The sequence below is a fragment of the Hemiscyllium ocellatum genome, chromosome 11 (assembly GCF_020745735.1).
Source record: "Hemiscyllium ocellatum isolate sHemOce1 chromosome 11, sHemOce1.pat.X.cur, whole genome shotgun sequence".
Taxonomy (NCBI): Eukaryota; Metazoa; Chordata; class Chondrichthyes; order Orectolobiformes; family Hemiscylliidae; genus Hemiscyllium; species Hemiscyllium ocellatum.
Window position 1 is genome coordinate 62,909,535 of NC_083411.1, and position 22,323 is coordinate 62,931,857.

The window sequence follows — 22,323 nt, forward strand, 5'->3', positions numbered from 1 at the left end:
GACTTTGATAATAACTTTCCAAAATGCCCTCAGTTGTGAATCATTCATTGTCTTTTTTCTTACTGTTGACCAATATTCATCTGGATTGATATTGATGATGTTTTCTTATGTAATTTTTTTGTAAGTGCAGCCAAACAGCCATTGTCTAATTTGGCGTTGGTACACCTCTCATTGTGTCTGAAGTAGCCCAGATTGTAACAAATATCAAAGTTATATCCCTGAACTTTTATGAGACATTGTTGTAGTCTTGACGGTGCACTTTTCAGTGGTTTGTGTCAAATCATTTTCAATGTTTTGTTCCTACAATGAATCATTTACTAAACTGGTACATATGGAAATTTGTGATAGTGCATACCAGAAGAAATGTTTTCTGTCCTATGTTCAAACAGTTAGATTGTTATTATGATAGAATATTGGATCCAAAAGCAATGAATTTACCATTATGTATGCCCCAACACTGTTTTGACAAGGTCAGACCCAGTGGGAGGGATGACATGGATGAAGGTGCTCAGGCCCGAAAAATATTGAACTTGATATCGAGTCCTGACAACTGCAGGGACCCCAAATGGAAATGGGATGCTGACCAGAGTTTCCAGATGACCTTGGGCTCCTTTCATCGCAGCTAACCCATTTTCACTCACTAATGGTCCCCATAAGCAACTTTTCTTTCGCCCAGGCTCAACAGTATCCATTCCTTTGTCTGCCCAACAAGTGTTCTCTCTTTGTGTGGGCTCCATCTCCACCTGTTGTTCACTCCGTTCTCCCAATCCCTGTCTTCAGTGGAGATCCCATCTTTTCCTAGCAACAATGAGTTCTGAAGAAGGATCACTGGTCCTGAAATGTTGACTCTGCTTTCTCTCCACAGAAGCTGTCTGACCTGCTGAGTTTCTCTGGCAAATTTTGTTCTTGTTTCAGATTTCCAGCATCCACATTCCTTTGCTTTTAGAATTCCGCAGGTGGCAGAACAGCCTGATCCCTATGCCCTTAACTTCCAGATACATGTACCTGTGAATGCTCCTGCATGGCTGTATGTGGAATACTCTCTGCTTCCCACCAGCTCCACCACCATTGTCACTGTTGGTGCACCCAAGTGCTTCTCTCTGAGAGAAATTATGTTTGAGACACGGAATTGTTCATTCACTTTTAATCTGTAGCAAAAGCTTCCCTTCATTGCCAAGCCTTCAAATGAGGCCTTGTGCAATCATATTCTTCAATTTCTGTTTCTGTTGGGTATAATTGCGTTGTGCAGGAAGAGATCTTGAACCCTTCCCATTATAGTGCACATTCTCTGCTAGCCCTCTGTATGAGCCAGTTAAGAGAAAGATGCGGCCGTTAATGTTTCCTTTGATTTGTTCACACTCTACCCTCCTCCTCTACATTATATACCCTCCCCACCTCTCCTAGCCTTCTCCCTTTTCACCGATGTTCCTTCTGTTTCTCTTCAGTCTCCTCCTGTGATGATCAGCTCCTCCACTATCCCCTATGATATTCCTGCTTATCCACCACCACCACACTGTTTTCTTTTGGCTCAGTTGGCTGGATGGTTGGTTTTAAAGAGAGTGATGCTGGAAAAGCACAGCCGGTCAGGCAGCATCTGAGGAGCAGGAGAGTTGATGTTTCGACCATAAGCTCTTTAACAGGAAGATGATTCCAGCACCACACGTTTTGACTCTGATTTCCAGTATCTGTAGTCCTCACTTTCTCCTGGATGGCTGATTTACAATGGGGGGGGGGGGGGGGGGGGGGAGAGGGGCACCAACAACACAGGTTCAACTTCTGCATTGACTGAGGTTACCAACAAACAATAAAAATGTGAATTAAGAAGATTGATAATCCAACCATCAATAAATCGTTTTGGAGGTTTGACAACTCATTCTGACCTGGTGATTGTATACCGATTTGAAGAGAAGTGTGTTATTTTCAGTTGCTCTTGACTGGTAACTCAGTTGCCTTGATGTTAGATGCTGCAACTCAGCATCATGTCATGATCATCGGCATCAGAATTTTCTCCCTCACTGTCTGCAAACATGCTTAGCTTAGCCTAGCCTTAGGGGAGACAATGGCCTACTGGTATTATCGGTAGACTGTTAATCCAGAGATCCAGGGAATGTTTTGGGAATCCAGGTTTGAATCCTGCCACGGCAGATGGTATAATTTGAATTCAATAGACTCTGGAATTAAGAGTCTAATGAATTCAAATGAATCCATTGTTGATTGTTAGAAACACCCCTTTGGTTTACTAATGTCCTTTACGGAAGGAAACTTCAATTATTACTTGGTCGGGCCGACATGAGAAAGTGAGGACTTCAGATGCTGGAGATTAGAGTCAAAAAGTGTGGCGCTGGAAAAGCACGGCTGGTCAGACAGCATCTGAGGAGCAGTAGAGTCGATGTTTTGAGCTTAAGCCCTTAATCAGAAATGAAGAGCTTGTGCTCAAAACGTCAACTCTCTCTTTTCGCAGCAGAGAGCGGCGGGAGCTGGGCGGAAGTTCAGGCGGAGCGCAAAGTCGGTCGGGAAGGTAAGTGATTTGCTATTAGAGTGGGTGTGTTAAGAACCTAAATTAAGAGTCCACAGGCTTGCTACAAAACAAGAGTCTAAGGAAGTTTTTAATCGAAGAGTGAGGCTTCAGCTCAGGAGTCTTTGAAAAGGAGGTTGAGTGAAGTGATTACGCCACAGTTGAAGAGGGTGAAGACATGACTGCCCAGCTGGTTCAGTGCGCTATGTGCTTGATGTGGGAGGTCAACGACTCTGGTGTGTCTGACTCGTACATGTGCGGAAAGTGTGTGCACATTCAGCTATTGACCGAGCATATTGCAGCGCTGATGAAAGAACTCGAGGACCTTAGGCTCATCCGAGGGAATGAGATCTTTCTGGACAAGACCTTCAGCGAGGTTATTACACCAATCATGCCAGAAGAGAGCAGAAGAGAGCAGACGATGAGGAAGGCAGAGAGGAGACAGGTGCAAGAGACCCCGGGAGAAGTACCTGTCAGGAACAAGTTGAAGCTGTTGGAAACAGTGGAGACTGATGACACTGCCAGTCCGCGAGGCGGCCAGGTCTGTCAATCAAAAGTTGGCGCAGAGGCAGAGCGGAAGAGTCGGACATCGCATAGAGCCGTGGTAATAGGGGACTCCATCGTGAGAGGAACTGACCGGGGTTTTTGTGGCAGCAGACGGGATTTAAAGATGGTGTGTTGTCTTCCTGGTGCCAGGGTGAAAGACATCGCGGACAGAGTGCAGGAAATCCTCAAGGACGAGGGTGAAGAGCCAGAGGTGGTGGTACATGTCGGCACAAATGATGTCGGGAAGAAGAGGAGGCACATACTACAGCGGGACTTTGGAGAACGAGGAAGAAGGCTGAAAAGCAGGACGTCCAAGGTGGTTATCTCTGGTTTGCTTCCAGTTCCTCGGGCTGGTGAGGCCAGAAACAGGGAGATAATGGACTTGAATGTGTGGTTGGGGAACTGGTGCAGGAAGCAAGGATTTAAGTTCTTGAATCACTGGGGTACATTTTGTGGCAAACATAAATTCTACAAGAGAGACGGTTTGCACCTTAACAGGTTAGGGATCAGCATTCTGGCAGGCAGGTTTTCTACTGCAACACCGCTACATTTAAACTAAGTAGCGGGGGGGAGGGGACAAACTGGATGTACAAAAAGGAAGTTGAAGGAAAAGTTAGAACAAGAGAAGTCAAGAAAGACAACTGTATCAATGAGGCAGAAAATTCAAAAAGGGATCATGCTGTAAGGTTGAGTGGAATAGGGGTTGATGGGAAGGGTGAGAGCAGTAACAAATTAAAAATGCTGTATATGAACGCACGAAGCATTAGAAATAAGATGGATGAGCTTGAGGCTCTTTTGGAAATTGGCAGATACGATATTGTGGGGATAACTGAGACGTGGCTTCAAGTGGACAGGGCCTGGGAAATGAATATTCAAGGCTACACGTGCTATCGTAAGGACAGACTGACGGGCAGAGGGGGTGGAGTGGCCTTGTTGGAAAGGGACGATATTCAGTCCCTTGCGCGGGGGGACCTAGAGTCAGGGATGTAGAGTCAGTGTGGATAGAGCTGCGAAATACTAAGGGTAAAACGACCCTCTTGGGAGTCATCTACAGGCCCCCAAACAGTAGTCTGGATGTCGGATGTAAGTTGAATCAGGAGCTGAAATTGACCTGTGGTAAAGATGTTACTACAGTTGTTATGGGGAATGTTAACATGCAGGTAGACTGGGAGAATCAGGATGGTATTGGACCTCAAGAAAGAGACTTTATGGAGTGCTTCAGAGATGGATTCTTAGAGCAGCTGGTGCTGGAGCCGACCAGGGAGAAGGCAATTCTGGATCTAGTATTGTGTAATTAACCAGAATTGGTCAGAGACCTCGAAGTGAAGGAGCCATTGGGAAGTAGTGACCATAATACATTAAGTTTCAATCTGCAATTTGAGAGGGAGAGGGTACAGTCGGAAGTGACAGTACTTCTGTTGAATAAAGGGAACTATGGAGCTATGAGGGAAGAGCTGGCCAAAGTTCAATGGTGCAATACCTTAGCAGGGATGACCGTGGTGGAACAATGGCAGATATTTCTGTGTATAATGCAGAAGTTGCAGGATCAGTTCATTCCTAAAAGGAAGAAAGATCCCAGGAGCAGGCATGGGTGGCCGTGGCTGACGAGGGAAGTTAAGAAACATATAAAGTTAAAAGAGAAAAAGTATAACATAGCAAAGATAAGTGGGAAAACAGAGGACTGGGAAGCTTTTAAAGAACAACAGAGGATTACTAAGAAGGAAATACGCAGAGGAAAAATGAGATACGAAGGTAAACTGGCCAATAATATAAAGGAGGATAGTAAAAGCTTTTTCAAGTATGTGCAAGGCAAAAAAATGGTTAGGACTAAAATTGGGCCCTTGAAGACAGAAACAGGGGAATATATTACAGGGAACAAAGAAATGGCAGAAGAATTAAATGGGTACTTCAGATCTGTGTTCACTGGGGAAGACACAAGACTGGGGAAGACCCTGAGGTAGCAGTGACCGAAGGACCTGAACTTAAGGGAATCTGTATTTGCCAGGATTTGGTGTTGGAGAGACTGTTAGGTCTGAAGGTTGATAAGTCCCCGGGGCCTGATGGTCTACATCCCAGGGTACTGAAGGAGGTGGCTCGGGAAATCGTGGATGCGTTGGTGATTATTTTCCAGAATTCGATAGATTCGGGATCGGTACCTGAGGATTGGAGACTGGCTAATGTTATACCACTTTTTAAGAAAGGTGGGAGAGAGAAAGCAGGAAATTATAGACCAGTTAGTCTGACCTCAGTGGTGGGAAAGATGCTGGAGTCTATTATAAAGGATGAGATTACGGCACATCTGGATAGTAGTAACAGGATAGGACAGAGTCAGCATGGATTTATGAAGGGGAAATCGTGCTTGACTAATCTTCTGGAGTTTTTTGAGGATGTAACTCTGAAGATGGATAAGGGAGATCCAGTAGATGTAATGTACCTGGACTTTCAGAAAGCTTTTGATAAAGTTCCACATAGGAGGTTAGTGAGTAAACTTAGGGCGCATGGTATTGGGGGCAAAGTACTAGATTGGATTGAAAATTGGTTGGCTGATAGGAAACAAAGGGTAGTGATAAACGGCTCCATTTCGGAATGGCAGGCAGTGACCAGTGGGGTACCGCAAGGATCCGTGTGGGACCGCAGCTTTTTACAATATATGTTAATGATATAGAAGATGGCATCAGCGATAACATTAGCAAATTTGCTGATGATACAAAGCTGGGTGGCAGGGTGAAATGTGATGAGGATGTTAGGAGATTACAGGGTGACCTGGACAAGTTAGGTGAGTGGGCAGATGCATGGCAGATGCAGTTTAATGTGGATAAATGTATGGTTATCCACTTTGGTGGCAAGAACAGGAAGGCAGATTACTACCTCAATGGAATTAATTTAGGTAAAGGGGCAGTACAGAGAGATCTGGGTGTTCTTGTACACCAGTCAATGAAGGCAAGCATGCAGGTACAGCAGGTAGTGAAGAAAGCTAATAGCATGCTGGCCTTCATAACAAGAGGGATTGAGTACAGAAGCAAAGAGGTGCTTCTGCAGCTGTACAGGGCCCTGGTGAGACCACACCTGGAGTACTGTGTGCAGTTCTGGTCGCCAAATTTGAGGAAAGACATTCTGGCTATTGAGGGAGTGCAGCGTAGGTTCACAAGGTCAATTCCTGGAATGGAGGGATTACCTTACACTGAAAGACTGAAGCGACTGGGCTTGTATACCCTTGAGTTTAGAAGACTGAGAGGGGATATGATTGAGACGTATAAGATTATGAAAGGATTGGACACTCTGGCAGCAGGAAACATGTTTCCGCTGATGGGTGAGTGCCGAACCAGAGGACACAGCTTAAAAATACGGGGTAGACCATTTAGGACAGAGATGAGGAGAAACTTCTTCACCCAGAGAGTGGTGGCTGTGTGGAATGCTCTACCCAAGAGGGCAGTGGAGGCCCAGTCTCTGGATTCATTTAAGAAAGAGTTGGATAGAGCTCTCAAAGATAGTGGAATCAAGGGTTATGGAGATAAGGCAGGAAGCGGATACTGATTAGGAATGATCAGCCATGATCATATTGAATGGCGGTGCAGGCTCGAAGGGCTGAATGGCCTACTCCTGCACCTATTGTCTATTGTCTATTGTCTCCTGCTCCTTGGATGCTGCCTGACCAGCTGTGCTTTTCCAGCACCACACCTTTTGACTCTATGACTGGGTTAGAAAATATAAATCTTTTATTCAAAAAGAAAGAAATACAGAGCAGTTAACTTACTATCTATCATAAGTAAAATGTTAGCAATTATTATTAAGGAATTTGTGGCATGACAATGTAGGTTTTGAAGTAGTCAAATAGAGCCAGTACAGTCTTGTGAAGGGAAAGAACATATTTCACCAATTTGTTAGAATTATTTCAGAAATAATATGAGTGTTTGGATAATGGGGAAATGGTGGATGTACTTTTTCTTATATTTCCAGAGGCATTTGATAAAGTGTCACATTAATATTTATTGTAGAACATAGGAGCTCATGGTACAGGGGTTAGCATATTGACATGGACAGAAAATTAGCTGGCTAATAGTAAACAGAGAGTCAGCACAAATGTGTTTTTTTTTCAGGTTCTCATGATGTAACAAGTGGCGTGCCTCAGGGTCAATTCTGGCATTTGAATGATTTACAATTTACATCAATGACATAGATGAAGCAGTAGAAGACACAGTTACCAAAGTTGCTGATGACATAAAATTGGAAAGTAATTTTCAAGGAAGACATAAGGGGGCTATAAAAAGAGAAAGATGGTTTAAGTCGGTGGGCAAAGATGTAGCAAATGGAGTATAATGTAGGAAAACATGAAGTGTTTCCCTTTTAGCAGGAAGAATAAAAAATAAAACATCATATCAAAATGATTAGAGATTGCAGAACTCTGAGAGACAGAAGGATGCGTGACAATCAAAAGTTACTGTGCAGATGCAGCATATAGAGTCATAGAGATGTATAGCATGGAAACAGACCCTTTAGTCCAATCTGTCCATGCTGACCAGATATCCCAACCCAATCTAGTCCAACCTGCCAGCACCCAGCCCATATCCCTCCAAACCCTTCCTTTCATATACCCATCCAATTGCCTTCTGAATGTTGCAATTGTACCAGCCTCCACCACTTCCTCTGGTAGCTCATTCCATACACGTACTACCCTCTGTGTGGAAAAAAGTTGCCCCTTAGGTCTCTATTATATCTTTCCCCTCTCACCCTAAACCTAGGCCCTCCAGTTCTGGACTCCCTGACCCCAGGGAACTTTGTCTATTTATCCTATCTATGCCCCTCATAATTTTGTACACCTCTATAAGATCACCCCTCAGCCTCCGACGTGCCAAGGAAAACAGCCCCAGCCTGTTCAACCTCTCCCTATAGCTCAAATCCTCCAACCCTGGCAACATCCTTGTAAATCTTTTCTGAACCCTTTCATATTTCACAACGATGGCACAGTGGTTAGCACTGCTGCCTCACAGCGCCAGAGACCCGGGTTCAATTCCCGCCTCAGGTGACTCTCTGTGTGGAGTTTGCACATTCTCCCCGTGTCTGTGTGGGTTTCCTCCGGGTGCGCCGGTTTCCTCCCACAATCCAAAAATGTGCAAGTTAGGTGAATTGGCCAAGTTAAATTGCCCATAGTGTTAGATGAAGGGGTAAATGTAGGGGAATGGGTCTGAGTGGGTTGCGCTTCGGCGGATCGGTGTGGACTTGTTGGGCCGAAGGGCTTGTTTCCACACTGTAAATAATCTAATCTAATCTTTCCAATAGGAAGGAGACTAGAATTGCACACAATATTTCAACAGTGGTCTAACCAATGTCCTGTACAGCCGCATCATGACCTTCTAACTCCTGTACTCAATACTCTAACCAATAAAGGAAAGCATACCAAATGCCTTCTTCACGATCCTATCTACCAGCGATTCCACTCCAAGGTCTCTTTGTTCAGTAACACTCCCTCCGCCCTTACCATTAAGCATATAAGTCCTAAGATTTGCTTTCCCAAAATGCAGCACCTCGCATTTATCTGAATTAAACTCCATCTGTCACTTCTCAGCCCATTGGCCCATCTGATCAAGATCCTGTTGTAATCTGAGGTAACCTTCTTCGCTGTCCACTACACCTCCAATTTTGGTGTCATCTGCAAATTTACTAACTGTACCTCTTACGCTCACATCCAAATCATTTATATAAATGACAAAAAGTAGAGGACCCAGCAGCAATCCTTGTGGCACTCCACTGGTCACAGGCCTCCAGTCTGAAAAACAGCCCTCCAATATATTTAGGAAAAACGAAGAGTGTGCTGCTGGAAAAGCACAGCAGATCAGGCAGAATCCAACGAGCAGGAAAATCAATGTTTTGGGTATGAGACCTTCATCAGGAGTGAGGCTGGTGGCCCAAGAGGGCTGACAGATAAATGAGAGAAGGAGTGGGCTGGGGGTAAGGTAGCTGAGAATGCGATAGGTAGATGAAGTTGGGGGTGAAGGCGATAGGTCAGAGAGGAGGATGGAGTAGATAGGTGGGAAGGAAGATGGACAGGTAGGACAGGTCAAGAGGGTGGTGTCCAGTTGGAAAGTTGCATCTGGGATAAGGTGGGGGGAGGGAAAATGAGGAAACTGGTGAAATCCACATTGATCCTATGTGGTTGGAGGGTCCCAATGTGGAAGATGAGGCATTCTTCCTCCAGGCATCGGGTGGTTAGGGTTTGGCGGTGGAGGAGGCCCAGGCCTTGCATGTCCTTAGTGAATGGGGAGTTAAAGTGTTCGGCAATGGGGCAATGGGATTGTTTGAGCGTGTGTCCTGGAGATGCCCTCTGAAACGTTCTGCAAACTGGAGTTCTGTCTCCCCGATGTAGAGGAGACCACATTGGGAGCAACAGACATAGTAGATGATGTGTGTGGAAGTGCAGATAAATCTCTGACAGATGTGGAAGGCTCCTTTGGGGCCTTGGACGGAGGTAAGTGGGGAGGCGTGGGTGGAGTTTTGCAATTCTTTTGGTGGCAGGGGAAGGTGCCAGGATAGGAGGGTGGGTTGGTGGGGGCATGGACTGAACAAGGGAGTTGCAGAAGGAATGGTCTTTATGGACCATGGATAGGGGTGGGGAGGGAGATATATTACCTAGTGCATTCTCAGCTATCCTCCCCCCAGCCTCATCCCTCTCCCATTTATCTCTCAGCCCCCTTGGCCCACAAGCCTCATTCCTGATGAAGGGCTTATGCCCAAAACATCAACTCTCCTGCTCCTCAGATGCTGCCTGACTGGCTGTGTTTTTCCAGCACCGCACTCTTCAACTTTGATCTCCAGCATTTGCAGTCCTCACCTATATATTTGGGAAAGCTAATATAACTTTATCATTTGCTGCAAGGCTGAGTGGATACAAAAGTAGAGATGTTAAGCTTCAGTTATACAGTGCACTGATGGTTCCATAATGTGAGAGTCTGTATACAGTATTGCTTGTATTATGGAAAGAAGGACGCAAATATATTCAAAGCAATTCATAACAGCGGTAACCTTATTAAATTATGTGGAGGTGCCAGTGTTGGACTAGGATGTACAAAGTTGAAAATCACATATCACCAGGTTATAGTCCAACAGGTTCTTTTGGAAGCACTAGCTTTCAAAAGTTTGCTTTGAATTCTATGTCATACGATCTTATACTCCATAACCACCTGATGAAGGAGCGGCGGTCAGAAAGCTAGTGCTTCCAAATAAACCTGTTGGATCATAACCTGGTGTGTGATTTTAACCTTATTAAATGGTGGAGTAAGCCCCAGGGACAGGATGGCCTACTCCTGAGCCATGTTCCCTTATTCAGATATTTGTGTTGAATGGGAATGTAGTTCAGATACTGAGTGGGGAGAGTTGGTAATTTCACAAATCCCATTAATGCAATGTTCCCAGGCAGTTAAAACTGGAGGTAAAGAGTTAAGATGTACATGAGGGGTCATGATGTCTAAATCTAGGATGTATTTAGATTAGATTAGATTACTTACAATGTGGAAACAGGCCCTTCGGCCCAACAAGTCCACACCAACCCTCCGAAGAGCAACCCACCCAGACCCATTCCCCTACACCTAACACTACAGACAATTTAGCATGGCCAACTCACCTAACCTGCACATTTTTGGAGTGTGGGAGGAAACCAGAACACCCGGAGAGTGCTCACGCAGACACAGGGAGAATGTGCAAACTCCACACAGACAGTTGCCTGAGGCGGGAATTGAACCTGGGTCTCTGGCGCTGTGAGGCAGTAGTGCTAACTACTGAGCCACCATGCCGCCCATAGGGTCATAAAGTCAGAGATGTACAGCACAGAAACAGATCCTTCATCCATGGTATCAGATATCCTAAATTAATGTAGTCTTATTTGCCAGCATTGGGCCCATATCACTCTAGACTATTCCTATTTATATATCCATCCAAAAGCCTTTTAAATGTTGTAATTATACCAGCCTCCAAAACTTCCATACACACACCACCTTCTGCATGAAACTGCGCCCCAAGGTCTCTTTGTTCAACAACGCTCCCCGGGACCTTAACATTAAGTGTATAAATTCTGCCCTAACTTACTTTTCGAAAATGCAGCACCTCACATTTATCTAAATTAAACCCCATCTGTCACTCCTCAGCCCATTGGCCCAGCTGATCAAGGTCCAATTGGACTCTGAGGTAACCTCTTCACTTATTTGATCACGTGAGATCACATTTGGAACACTGCAGGTAAATTCTGATCTCCCCATTTCAAAAATGACTTTCAGGTGAGAATGGAGAAGAGGGAACAGCAACATAATTGAATCCCACACACAAATGAATGAGGGAATATTGAGCATCGAGTTAGAATTGTGTTGGAACAGTTCTGAAGATGAGTTGTACCAGACTAGAATCAATATGTTAGTTTCTTTCTCCACAGATACTGCCAGACCTGCTGATTTTTTCCAGGAATTTCTGTGTTTGTTTCAGATTTCCAGCATCTGTAGTATTTTGCTTTAGTTATGATGTGGAAGTGACAATGTTGGACTGGAGTGGACAATTTCAGAAGTCATACGATGTCAGGCTATAATCCAACAGGTTTATTTGAAATCAGAAGCTTTCAGAGCACTGCTCCTTCATCATCTGATGAAGAAGCTTGTGATTTCAAATAAATCTGTTGGAATATAACCTGACATTGTGACTTCTGAATTTGCTTTAGTTAGAATTGTGCTTTTATTATAAGCACTTACATGTATACATTTTTCAAATCTCATCGAAGTCTGAATTTGAAAGTAAGAGTACGATCATTTTCCTGTGTAACATTTTTGAATTTTCCATTTAATTTTAGGCTGGGATTTACTGGCTAAATTTAATGGATCATTACGTTACGGACTGGATTCTCGTTATAACAGCTCTCCTGCAACTCATCGGTCTCAGCTGGATCTATGGTTAGTCAATCATAAAAGAGACCGAAACAAATAAACATATTAAATTTAAAGTACTTTGTGAAAATTAAGGTTTCTTTAATAAAATCAGACCAAATGAATCAGATGCTGGCAGACGTGTATCAGAATTCACTTGCTCTTCCTGACAATGAAACCTAATTGGTTCCAGAAACCAGCATGAAACACACAACATCATTTTTTGCATCCTTCACTCAGGATCCACTTGTTTTTCTGGATTTCAGCCAATTTTACTACAGTCATTGTCTTGTTAATTGCTGATACTTGTATTATTGCACAAATCCAAGATCACATAGGGAGTTTATCTTTCTGCTGTTAGATTGCTTCACAAATATGTGATGTACAAAGGTTCCTGACTGACCTTCAGTAGCAGTGATAATATTAGCAGCCAGCTTGCAGTTACTGTGTGTTTGTTGTATGTAGTGAGGCAGCACAGAGCCCAGACTGTGTAAGTATGAGTTTTATAGCAATATAAGTACTTAAGACAATGAGACCATAAGACAGAGGAGTTGAAGTAGGCCATTCACCCCACTGATTTTGCGCCACCATTCAATGAGGTCATGGCTGATTTGACTATCCTTCACTCCACTTTCCTACCATTTCCCCACAATGTTTGATTCCTTTACTGATTTACAATCTATCTTACATGAATAGACTTATATACCTAGCCTCAACAGCACTCTGTGGTAAAAAGAATACCACTGCACTCTAAGAGCAAAAAGTCTTCCTCATCTCTGTCTTAAATATGTAACCTCTTGGTTCTCAGGAGATGCCTTCTGGTCCCAGACTCTAGCATAAGTGAAAACAGCCTCTATTCCTATATCTGATCAAGCACAATCGTTAACAATCATATACTTTTCAAAATAGATCGCCTCTTATTCCACGAAATTCAAAAGAGCTCAAGCCCAAACTACTCGAACACTCCTGAAAAGAAAATCTCTCCATATCCGAAATTAATCTCATGAACCTTCTTTGGACTGCCTCCAAAGCCAATATTTTTTTTGAGGGGGAGATGATGACCTGATGATATAATCGCTGGATTGTTAACCCAGGTACTGCCTTAGGGATCCAGGCTCGAATCCCATCATGGCAAATGGTGCAATTTGAATCATAAAATCTCTGCAATGTGGAAGCGGGCCATTTGGCCCAACGAGTGCACACCAACTCTTTGATGAGCATCCTACCCAGACCCAGACCCCTACCCTATCCCCGTAATCATGCATTTCCCATGCCTAACCAGCCTAGCCTGCACATCCGTGGACATTATAGAGGAAATTAGCACGGCCAGTCCAACCAAGCTGCATAACTTTGGACTGTGGGAGGAAACTGGAGCACCTGGAGGAAACCCATACAGACATGGGGAGAATGTGCAAAATCCACACAGACAGCCACCTGAGGCTGGATTTGAACCCAGGTCCGTGGTGCTGTGAGGCAACATTGCTCACCACTGAATCACTGTGCTGCCCCGTTTTATTGAATTCAATAAAAATCTAGAATTAAGAGTCCAATTATGACCTTGAATCAATGTCAATGATTGAAAAAACCCCTCTGGTTTGCTAATGTCCTTCAGGGAAAGAAACTGCTATCCTTACCTGGTCTGGACAACATGTGACTCTGGACACATAGCAGTATGGTTGACTCTTAACTGCTCTCTGGGATGGACGATAAATTCTACTGAGCCAGTGGCATCCTCATCCCATGGAGGAATAGAAACTGTTCCGAATATTCCAGCCATGGTCTCACTAGTGCCTTGAACATTTATAACAAAGCTTACCTATTTTTGTATTCTGTTTGCTTTGAAATAAAGGCCAACTATCCATTTTCCTTCCCTCATACCCATAAAATTTAAAGGCCAGGCTTTTCAGATTTATGCACAAGGAACCCCAAATCCTTCTGTGCTGCAGCTTTCTGCAGTCTTTTCAGTCAAATAATATTCAACTCCTCTATTCCTCCCGCCAAAGTGTATTACTCACATTTTTCCACTTTATATTCTACCTGGCTAGTTTTTGTTCTTTCACATAACCTGTTGTATCTCTCAATAGAATCTTTGTGTCATCCTCACCAAATGCCCTCCCACCTATTTTTGTGATCTGGAAACTTGGTGATTGTATATTTACTTTCTTCATTCAGTCATAATCGAGGCCCTAGCTCTAATCTCTGTGATACAGTTACTGGTTGCCATCCTGAAAATGTCCCCACTTTGGTGGCACAGTGGCCCAGTGGTTAGCACTGCTACCTCACAATAATTCTGTGTTGTTTTGTATCTTGAGGACCACAATAGCACAGAATTACTGAGCTGAAACCAATAGCTGAGTTCTGTAGCCATGAAGATGGCCTCAACCACGATCTTGGTTACAAGTCATATTACATGTGAGCTCATTACACTGTTCTGTACCTGTAAGATCTTCCTTACTGTCCAATTTTGACACCATCACCTTGATAACTTATTATGATCTTAAAATCTGATTGAAGATTTGTAGCTCGGGTATCCGTTGTTGTGGTTCTGCTCGCCGAGCTGGAAGTTTTTGCTGCAAACGTTTCGTTCCCTGGCTAGGGAACATCATCAGTGCTGTTGGAGCCTGTGTGAAGCGCTGCTTTGATGTTTCTTCCAGTATTTATATTGGTTTGTTCTTGCCGCTTCCGGGTGTCAGTTTCAGCTGTAGTGGTTTGTATATGGTGTCCAGGTCAATGTGTCTGTTGATGGAGTTTGGGGATGAATGCCATGCTTCTAGGAATTCTCTGGCTCTTCTCTGTCTGGCTTGTCCTATGATAGTGGTGTTTTCCCAGTGGTGTATACACTCAGACAACCAGCAACATGATTATGACTGGGAAAACACCACTATAATAGGACAAGCCAGACAGAGATCAGCCAGAGAATTCCTAGAGCATGGCATTCATCCCCAAACTCCATACACATCGACCTGGACCCCACATAAATCACTGCAGCTGAAACTGACACCCGGAAGCGGCAAGAACAAACCATTATAAATACCGGAAGAAACATCAAAGCAGCGCTTCACACGAGGCTCCAACAGACTGATGATGTTCCCTAGCCAGGGAATGAAATGTTTGCAGCAAAAACTTCCAGCTCGGCGAGCAGAACCACAACAATTATTATGATCTCTCTACCTTATTTAATGTGTACAGTTTTGGATTAGTACTTGTTACTTTGGTTAGACCCTCGGCGTGTGACTCTTATACCTACCATGTTATTCCAGTCATTTGGTTTGTCTCCAGAACTACCTTATTTTTAATATTTTGTAATTATCTCTCTTCCTTAATGAATCAGATTATAGATCATCCCTTCACCTGCTATTCAGCTGTTGACACTTTATTCACACCATCTGACACTCTTGATCACCTGCAGAGACCTATTATTCAGTCTGTCAACACTCCACTCACACCACTTGTATGATATTTTGATCTCTCTGATTATAAACTCTGTGTCTGTGTGCTTCTCTTTACTTCACCTGACGAAGGGGCAGTGCTCCGAAAGCATTTGATTTCAAATAAACTTTTGGACTATAATGTGGTGCCATGTGACTTCTGACCTTGTCCACCCAGGCCAACACTGCAGCTCCATATGTTGTGGTTACAACTTCATTAAAAGCCCGTTAAGTATCCATACAAACACTGTCAGTCTAGAACAACCCTACAGTGTTAATTATATTGATCCCAGACATAGCAGGCAGGCAGGGGGAAGGAGTGTCCTGCCTGATGGGTAGGGATCTAAAGGTTCTACTGCATAGTGTGGTGTTGAGGTGGGATTTCTTCTTACCCCTGGATTGGTAAGATCAGGGCATGACATGACAACCTGGTCCGAGGTTGCCACCTGGATCAGTGCAATCTCAGCCATCTGGAGGAATACCCAGCAGTGAAAGAAGGAAGTCAATGATCTTCTCCACTTTGCTAGTAAGTGCTACCATGTTTGTTATCTCACCCTCACCGTAACTCTCTTGCTATACCCACCTTCCACTGAGTCTCATGCCCTACCAATCTCACTACAGCTTGCAATCTGTCCCCCTCCGCTCACTCACACCTACCCCAATCCCAGACACCATTAATCCTGCAGTCCCTCTGCACTGCTTGTTCACGCAGGATACCTCCCAGCTGCACCTACAGTAACAATTGGGACACGTCCTTTCATCTCCATTAATACCTGCCTCTGTCTCATTTCAGGAAGTAAGCAGCCCACAGTAGAGCAGAAAGACTCAAGCCAGGTGGTGGGCTGACCTTCATTCAGTTCCTAACCCCTTACGTGGAGTAAACACTAATGTTGACCACCCTGAGCAGCTGGTTGCCCATGTCTAAGCACATGGAATTGGTATCAGAGACTGCCCATGACTTACTGTGCCAGCACCCCATTACACCCTCCTTGATTTGACAGAGTCCTGTTGACAACCACAACAAGATTCCTTCCTTTGTGTCTGCACTAAATGGCAAGGAGCGACTGGAATAATATCCCTGGCTGAGGTAGCAAACACACAAAGGCAAAAGGCAAGGCAAGGGAGAGGTGTTGTGAGCATCCAGGCCAGCTCAGAATGAGTGAGAATTGGGACAGCAAGTGACCAGCCTGGAGATGCAGCCTGGGTTCATGCTCTTGGGTGTGCTGGCCGAGGCATTACAATGATAGTCACTGGGCAGACTGTGGTGCAGTACTGAAGTGTAGAAATTTTCTGAGATGGCCCAGCAAGATATTAGAGACTGGCACATATCAGATCCAATACCATGAATGTAAAGTGTATGTGGCTGGCATCCTTGGAGTATTCTCTGAGACCTCAGTGCCTAATATTTAGGTCATTTGGAGCAGGTAACAAGCTGAATTCACGAGATCCCCACTCTAATCTCCAGGTCAAGTTTTCTCAATGTTGAGCTTGTTAGGTGAGTTTAAGATAGGAAGCTGAATATTAGTTAGGCGTGTTGTACCATTAGCTTGCTGCTTAATAGGGAATAATCCCATTAATTAGGAACTCATCACTGCTGAGTGACAGATTCAGCTCATTGCTTACTGAAAGAATAAAAAAAAATGGTCTTCCCGACATCAGAATTGCTACAGTTCTCATCCAATTCTCGAATAAACCTTGCCAAGCTCACATCATCCAGATCCCGACAAGATACTGCTGTCGATCTTCTATCAGCTCACCAATTCACTATCCATGGTCACACTGTACACCCAGCACAATGGGCTCTCAGGTTATTAAGGAGCCTCATGTGTGGTACTATAACAAATGTTTGAGCTGATCCGATATAACTGGATTTCTTTAGGAATCCAGCAGCACCCACATGCTACAGTTGCAACATATCACCTAAGTGGTCATCTCTATTGCATTTAACTCAATGGTGTATTTTATAAGTTTTAATTAATTACACTTATACCCCTGTTCTTTACATTGGAAACACCCCACTCTTTACCCTTCATTGGTTTCTATCAGTATTAATCGTATCCCTAACAAGTGATTTGTTAAAAGATTAGAGAAAATTAGCCTATTTTTGCTGTTGTTCACATGTTTCTATATTTAGGGTTTGTTGTGAACTCTTCACTTTCATATTTTACAAGTCCTTAGCAGAAATAGACCCATTCAGCCCCTCAAGCCTGCTCCACCATCAATACGGTCATGATTGATCTGTTTGTGTTTCAAATTCCAAGTTACCTTCATCGCCCAAGAAGAACTCATTCCAGGAAAAGCTTATGTTTCCAATTTGTGCTGGGATGGACAGACCCTTGTTCCCAAATGGGAGAGAAAGATCAATCAGTTGGTGACAAGAATCAATTTCCTTATCCTGTTTGAAATCTGGAGCAATCCCTTCTCTGGGTTAACCTGTTCATCAGTGCCACCCTGTACAAGATGAACTTCAACAGTAAACAAGCTGCCCTAAAGACAGGACAGAGTGAGTGATGGTGTCTCTCTTCTTCCTTGTTGTTCACAGGGACAAACAGATTCATCAAGGACATTGAGATGATGATTGGGGAAAGGACTTGGCTCTTCTGGCTGTGGTGGAGAATGTGTTGGATTCTGATCTCTCCGTGTTTGCTGGTGGTAAGAAGCTGTTACACATTATTTGATTTAAACTGAAAATACCCAATCTCTCATTCTGTTTCTGATTTAGTTTTGTACCTTATCCACATTCAGGCAGTCTTAATCTGGTCCTTGACAACATTTGCCCCACTAAGATATGGATCTGTTGAATACCCTGTCTGGTCAGGAGCACTGGGCTGGTGTATGACCATCTTCTGTATTATGTGGATCCCCATCATGGCTGTGGTGAGAGTTGTCCAAGCTGAGGGCCCCACCTTGTGGCAGGTGAGGGATGCTTTGAAATCTTTTAAAGATTAAGGAACAGAGAACATAAAATTAGGTTTTGGATCATGATAGATGCAATGCAAAGCATATTGTTTCAAAGTCAAAATGTCTTTTTGTTGTCCTTTCACTTATGCTCAGTTCAGTCCACCGTGATACCATCTTGGTTCAGGCACTAAAGCTGGAGTGGACTGGAAGTAGTATCTGTGAATGTTTGAATATACAACTAAAAGAAAGTGGATCGGTTAGCTCAGTTGGTTGGATGGGTGAGTTGGTGATGCTGAGTGATGCCAATCCCTGTACCAGCTGAGGTTGCTGTGATGAACTCTCCTTCTGGAACTCTCCCCTTGATCCTCAGGTTAAACCACCATCAATCACCTCGCTCTCTGTTGAGAGAGCAGCCCTGTGATCTGATAGGACTATGGTTATTTCAATGTTACAAAAAACATAATTTATCACATTTATGCAATTAAATCAAAGATAGGTTTTAAAATAATAAAAGAATTGCACTATTGGAACACATCACAAATATGAACATATCAGTGTGTTGCAATACCTTGGAAAATGCAGGTCACCTTAATTTAACAAATATAAACGAAAGGTCCACTAAACTCTATATTTTGTATTTCAGTCATGGATCACAGATTGTTAGGTTGATTTCATTAAATTCTCAATCAATTCATACACTATTTATGCACCTTACAAAGTTGGAGTTTGGACTGTTTCAAAACTAGCTCTCAGTTTCAGAATGGTGTCTTCTGCATTGCAGATCTTTACGTTTGTCTGGTTGTAATAACAAGTAGTGGCATTAGGTGGTGGGATTCAGTAGTTTTCGAATAAAGTCCACGTGGAACATTTCCTGGTTTCAGTACAGGTTTGTCAAGATCAATCTCACATTTTGTTTCTTCATGCTTTCAATGAGAGAAAAGGCAGGGAGACAGTGAGTTTTGAGGAAGGAATTCCAAAATCCCGTAATTCAGCAACTGAGGGGCCATCTACAAATGGTCAAACTATTTAAACAGCAAGGGTTCAAAATGCTTGATTTAGACAACCACACATGTCACAGAGATTTCCAGGAAAGGGTGAGCCAAGACCATGGAAAGATTTGGAAACTAGCAGGAGAATGTTAAACTTGAGTACTTACTTAAGCAGGAGCCAATATGAATTAGTGAGAAAGGAATGATCGATGATCAGGACTTGATGTAATTAAGAGCACAGATTTGAATTATTAAGTTCACAGAGGGTCGGATTTGGGAGGTCTGCTGAGTTGTTACTTGAATAGGAGAAAGTGAGGACTGCAGATGCTGGAGGTCAGAGTCAAGAGTGTGGTGCTGGAAAAGCACAGCTGGTCAGGCAGCATCCAAGGAGCAGAGAATTAATGTTTCGGGCTAAAGCCGTGATGAAGGGCTTTAGCCAAAAATGTCGATTCTCCTGCTCCTTGGATGCTGCCTGACCTGCTGTGCTTTTCCAACATCAAACTCTCGATTTGCTATTTGAATAGCCAAGTGCCAATGGCATGACTGCATGGGTGTGGATTTTTGCAACAGAGGATTTCTGTAACTACAGAGGAATCGAATCAGATGATGCAGGCAAAAATATATGGTTTTAGTGGTGTTATGAAAATGTTGTCAGAAGCTCATTTCAGCATCAAATACAGATCAAAACAAATCGTCACAAGTAGGGTGATAAAGAAAGTTTATGGCGTACTTGCCGTTATTGCTCAGGGAACTGAGTACAAGAATCAGGAGGTCATGTTACAGCTTTATAAGACTTTGCTTAGGCTGCATGACGACTATTGCGTTTAATTCTAGTCGCCACATTACAAGAAGGATGTGGAGGCTTTGGAGAGGGTGTAGAAGAGGTTTACCAGGATGAGGCTTGGATTAGAGGGTATGAGCTCTAAGGAGAGGCTAGAAAAACTCAGGTTGTTTTCTCTGGAGCGGCTGATAGAAGCCTACAAAATTATGAGATGGATAGATAGGGTTGACAGTCAGAATCTTTTTCCCTCCCACAGTTCAAAATACTAAGAGAAGCATTTAAGGTGAGAGGGCAAAAGTTCAAAGGAGATGTGAGGGGCAAGTTTTTTACACAAAGAGTGGCAGGAGTCTGGAACAGGCTGCCGGGGTGGGGTGGAGGCAGATATGATAAAGGCATTTAGGAACTTTAATTAAAGACATGAATATGCAAGGAATGAAGGGAGTGAACCAATGGCAGGCAGAAGAAAATAGTTTAATTTTGCATCATGTTCGGTACAATATTGTGGACTGAAGGATTAGTGTCTGTACCGTACTGTTCTATATAAGACCAAGGTTATGATTTGTCTGTCTCAACTACACAAAGTTCACAGAATCTGAGTTGTTATGGTGCAGAAAGAAGCCATTCAGCCCATCATGCCTGTACCAGCCCTCTGAATGCGCAGAAGGCCTTAGTATTATTCCCCGGCTTTTTCCCATAACCCTGGACATTATTCCCATTTCAGTGATTATCCAGCGCTGTCTCTAGTACACCGAATGATTCTGCAATAAAGATCAAAACAATGCACTTTTAAAAGGAGGATGACAGACAAAGGCAGTGACCACAGGGTCAGAGAAAGACTGACCCTGCTGTCTGACACAGCAGTGAATCTGCACTATCACTGCTTTTGCTGTTTGAGTTCATGTATCTCTGGACATTAGAGTGCATTTAGGAAAATTTAACAAACAGTGAAATTCACAGCTGACCTTAGAGGAACCTGTGTGGGTGAGCTCACAGCACAGGAACAGACATGTGCATAGTTTGTACTTGTAATCTTGCTGTAAATCTACAGTAGTGAATAGAGTGGATTCTTTCTTAATTATATCTTTTATTGAGATCGGTCTCTTGATTAAATTTTAAAAATATAAACCATAGGTACTAAGTTAGCATGGAGCAGTGTTTTTTTTTAAGAGCAAAAAGATGGTGCTATTTTCTGGGTCTGTAGATTGTGAAGGAGCAACGATGACCTTTAGTTGAGTGAGGTGCTCTTCCTATCAGATGTGGGAGTTTAGGGAGCATTTCCATGTTACTGATGGTTACTTCTGCAGGAAGTGTCTTTGATTGTGAATCCTATCAGATCGCATGGTTAGAGGCAATAAGGAATTTACAAGAGCTAGGGAATATGACGGGTGGCAGTTATAGGAAGCGAGAAAAGCCGCAGAAACATTCAGGTAGATGGGTTAACTCCAGGAAAATTAGGATGGGTAGGCAGGTAGTACAGGAGTCTTCTGTGGCTGTCCCCATCTCACACAAGTATGCTGTTTTGGAAAATGTAGGGGTGATGGACTTTCCGGGGAATGTAGCACGAACAGCCAAATTTCTGGTCCGGAGACTGGTTCTCAATGTAATGAGGGGTACGTCAGGTTCCAAGAGATCAATTGTGAGAGGGGACTTTCTAGTCAGAGGCATAGACAGACACTTCTGGGGCCAACAGTGAAAAATCAGAATGGTGTGTTGCCAGGATCAAGGATATGTTGGAGAGAGTGCCGAATGTTCTCAAGGGGAGAGGGACCAGCAGGAGGTCATTGTACACTTTGGAACTAATGATATAGGAAGGGAAAAGGATGAGATTCTAAGGGACAATATAGACGCTTAGGCAGGAATTCAAGAGGAGGTTCTCTAGGGTAGCAATATGTGGAATAACCCTGGTACTACAAGCTAATGAGGGTATGAATAGAAGGAAAGAGCAGATGAATGTGTGGCTGAGGAGATAGTGCAGGGAGAAGGGTTTACATTAATGGATCAATGAAATCTCTTCTGGGTAGAAGTGACCTCCACAAGAAGGATGGATTGCACCTGAATTGGAAGGGGATGAATATACTGGCAGGGAAATTGCTTGAGCTGCTCAGGAGGATTTAAACTAGTAGGTGGTGGGGTGTGGGGGAATAGTGGGACCCAGGGAAATAGTGAAGAAAAAGATCAATTTGAGATTGGTTGGGAAAGGTAACTAGTTAAAGCAGGCAAGAACAAAAGCAGAAAACAACTACAGGTTGGACTGATAAATTAAACT

General features: G+C 43.5%; 1 protein-coding gene across 1 annotated transcript in view; it reads left to right on the forward strand.

Moving 5' to 3' along the window:
* Nucleotides 1-22,323, forward strand: part of LOC132820037 (sodium- and chloride-dependent neutral and basic amino acid transporter B(0+)-like) — a gene marked incomplete at its 3' end in the record, with an annotated part of 81,559 nt that overhangs the window by 24,112 nt on the left and 35,124 nt on the right. The window contains exons 10-13 of the mRNA XM_060831958.1: nt 11,886-11,985; nt 17,929-18,038; nt 18,132-18,302; nt 19,585-19,596. Coding sequence (XP_060687941.1) covers nt 11,886-11,985; nt 17,929-18,038; nt 18,132-18,302; nt 19,585-19,596 — 393 coding nt within the window. The remainder of the gene's footprint in view (nt 1-11,885; nt 11,986-17,928; nt 18,039-18,131; nt 18,303-19,584; nt 19,597-22,323) is intronic.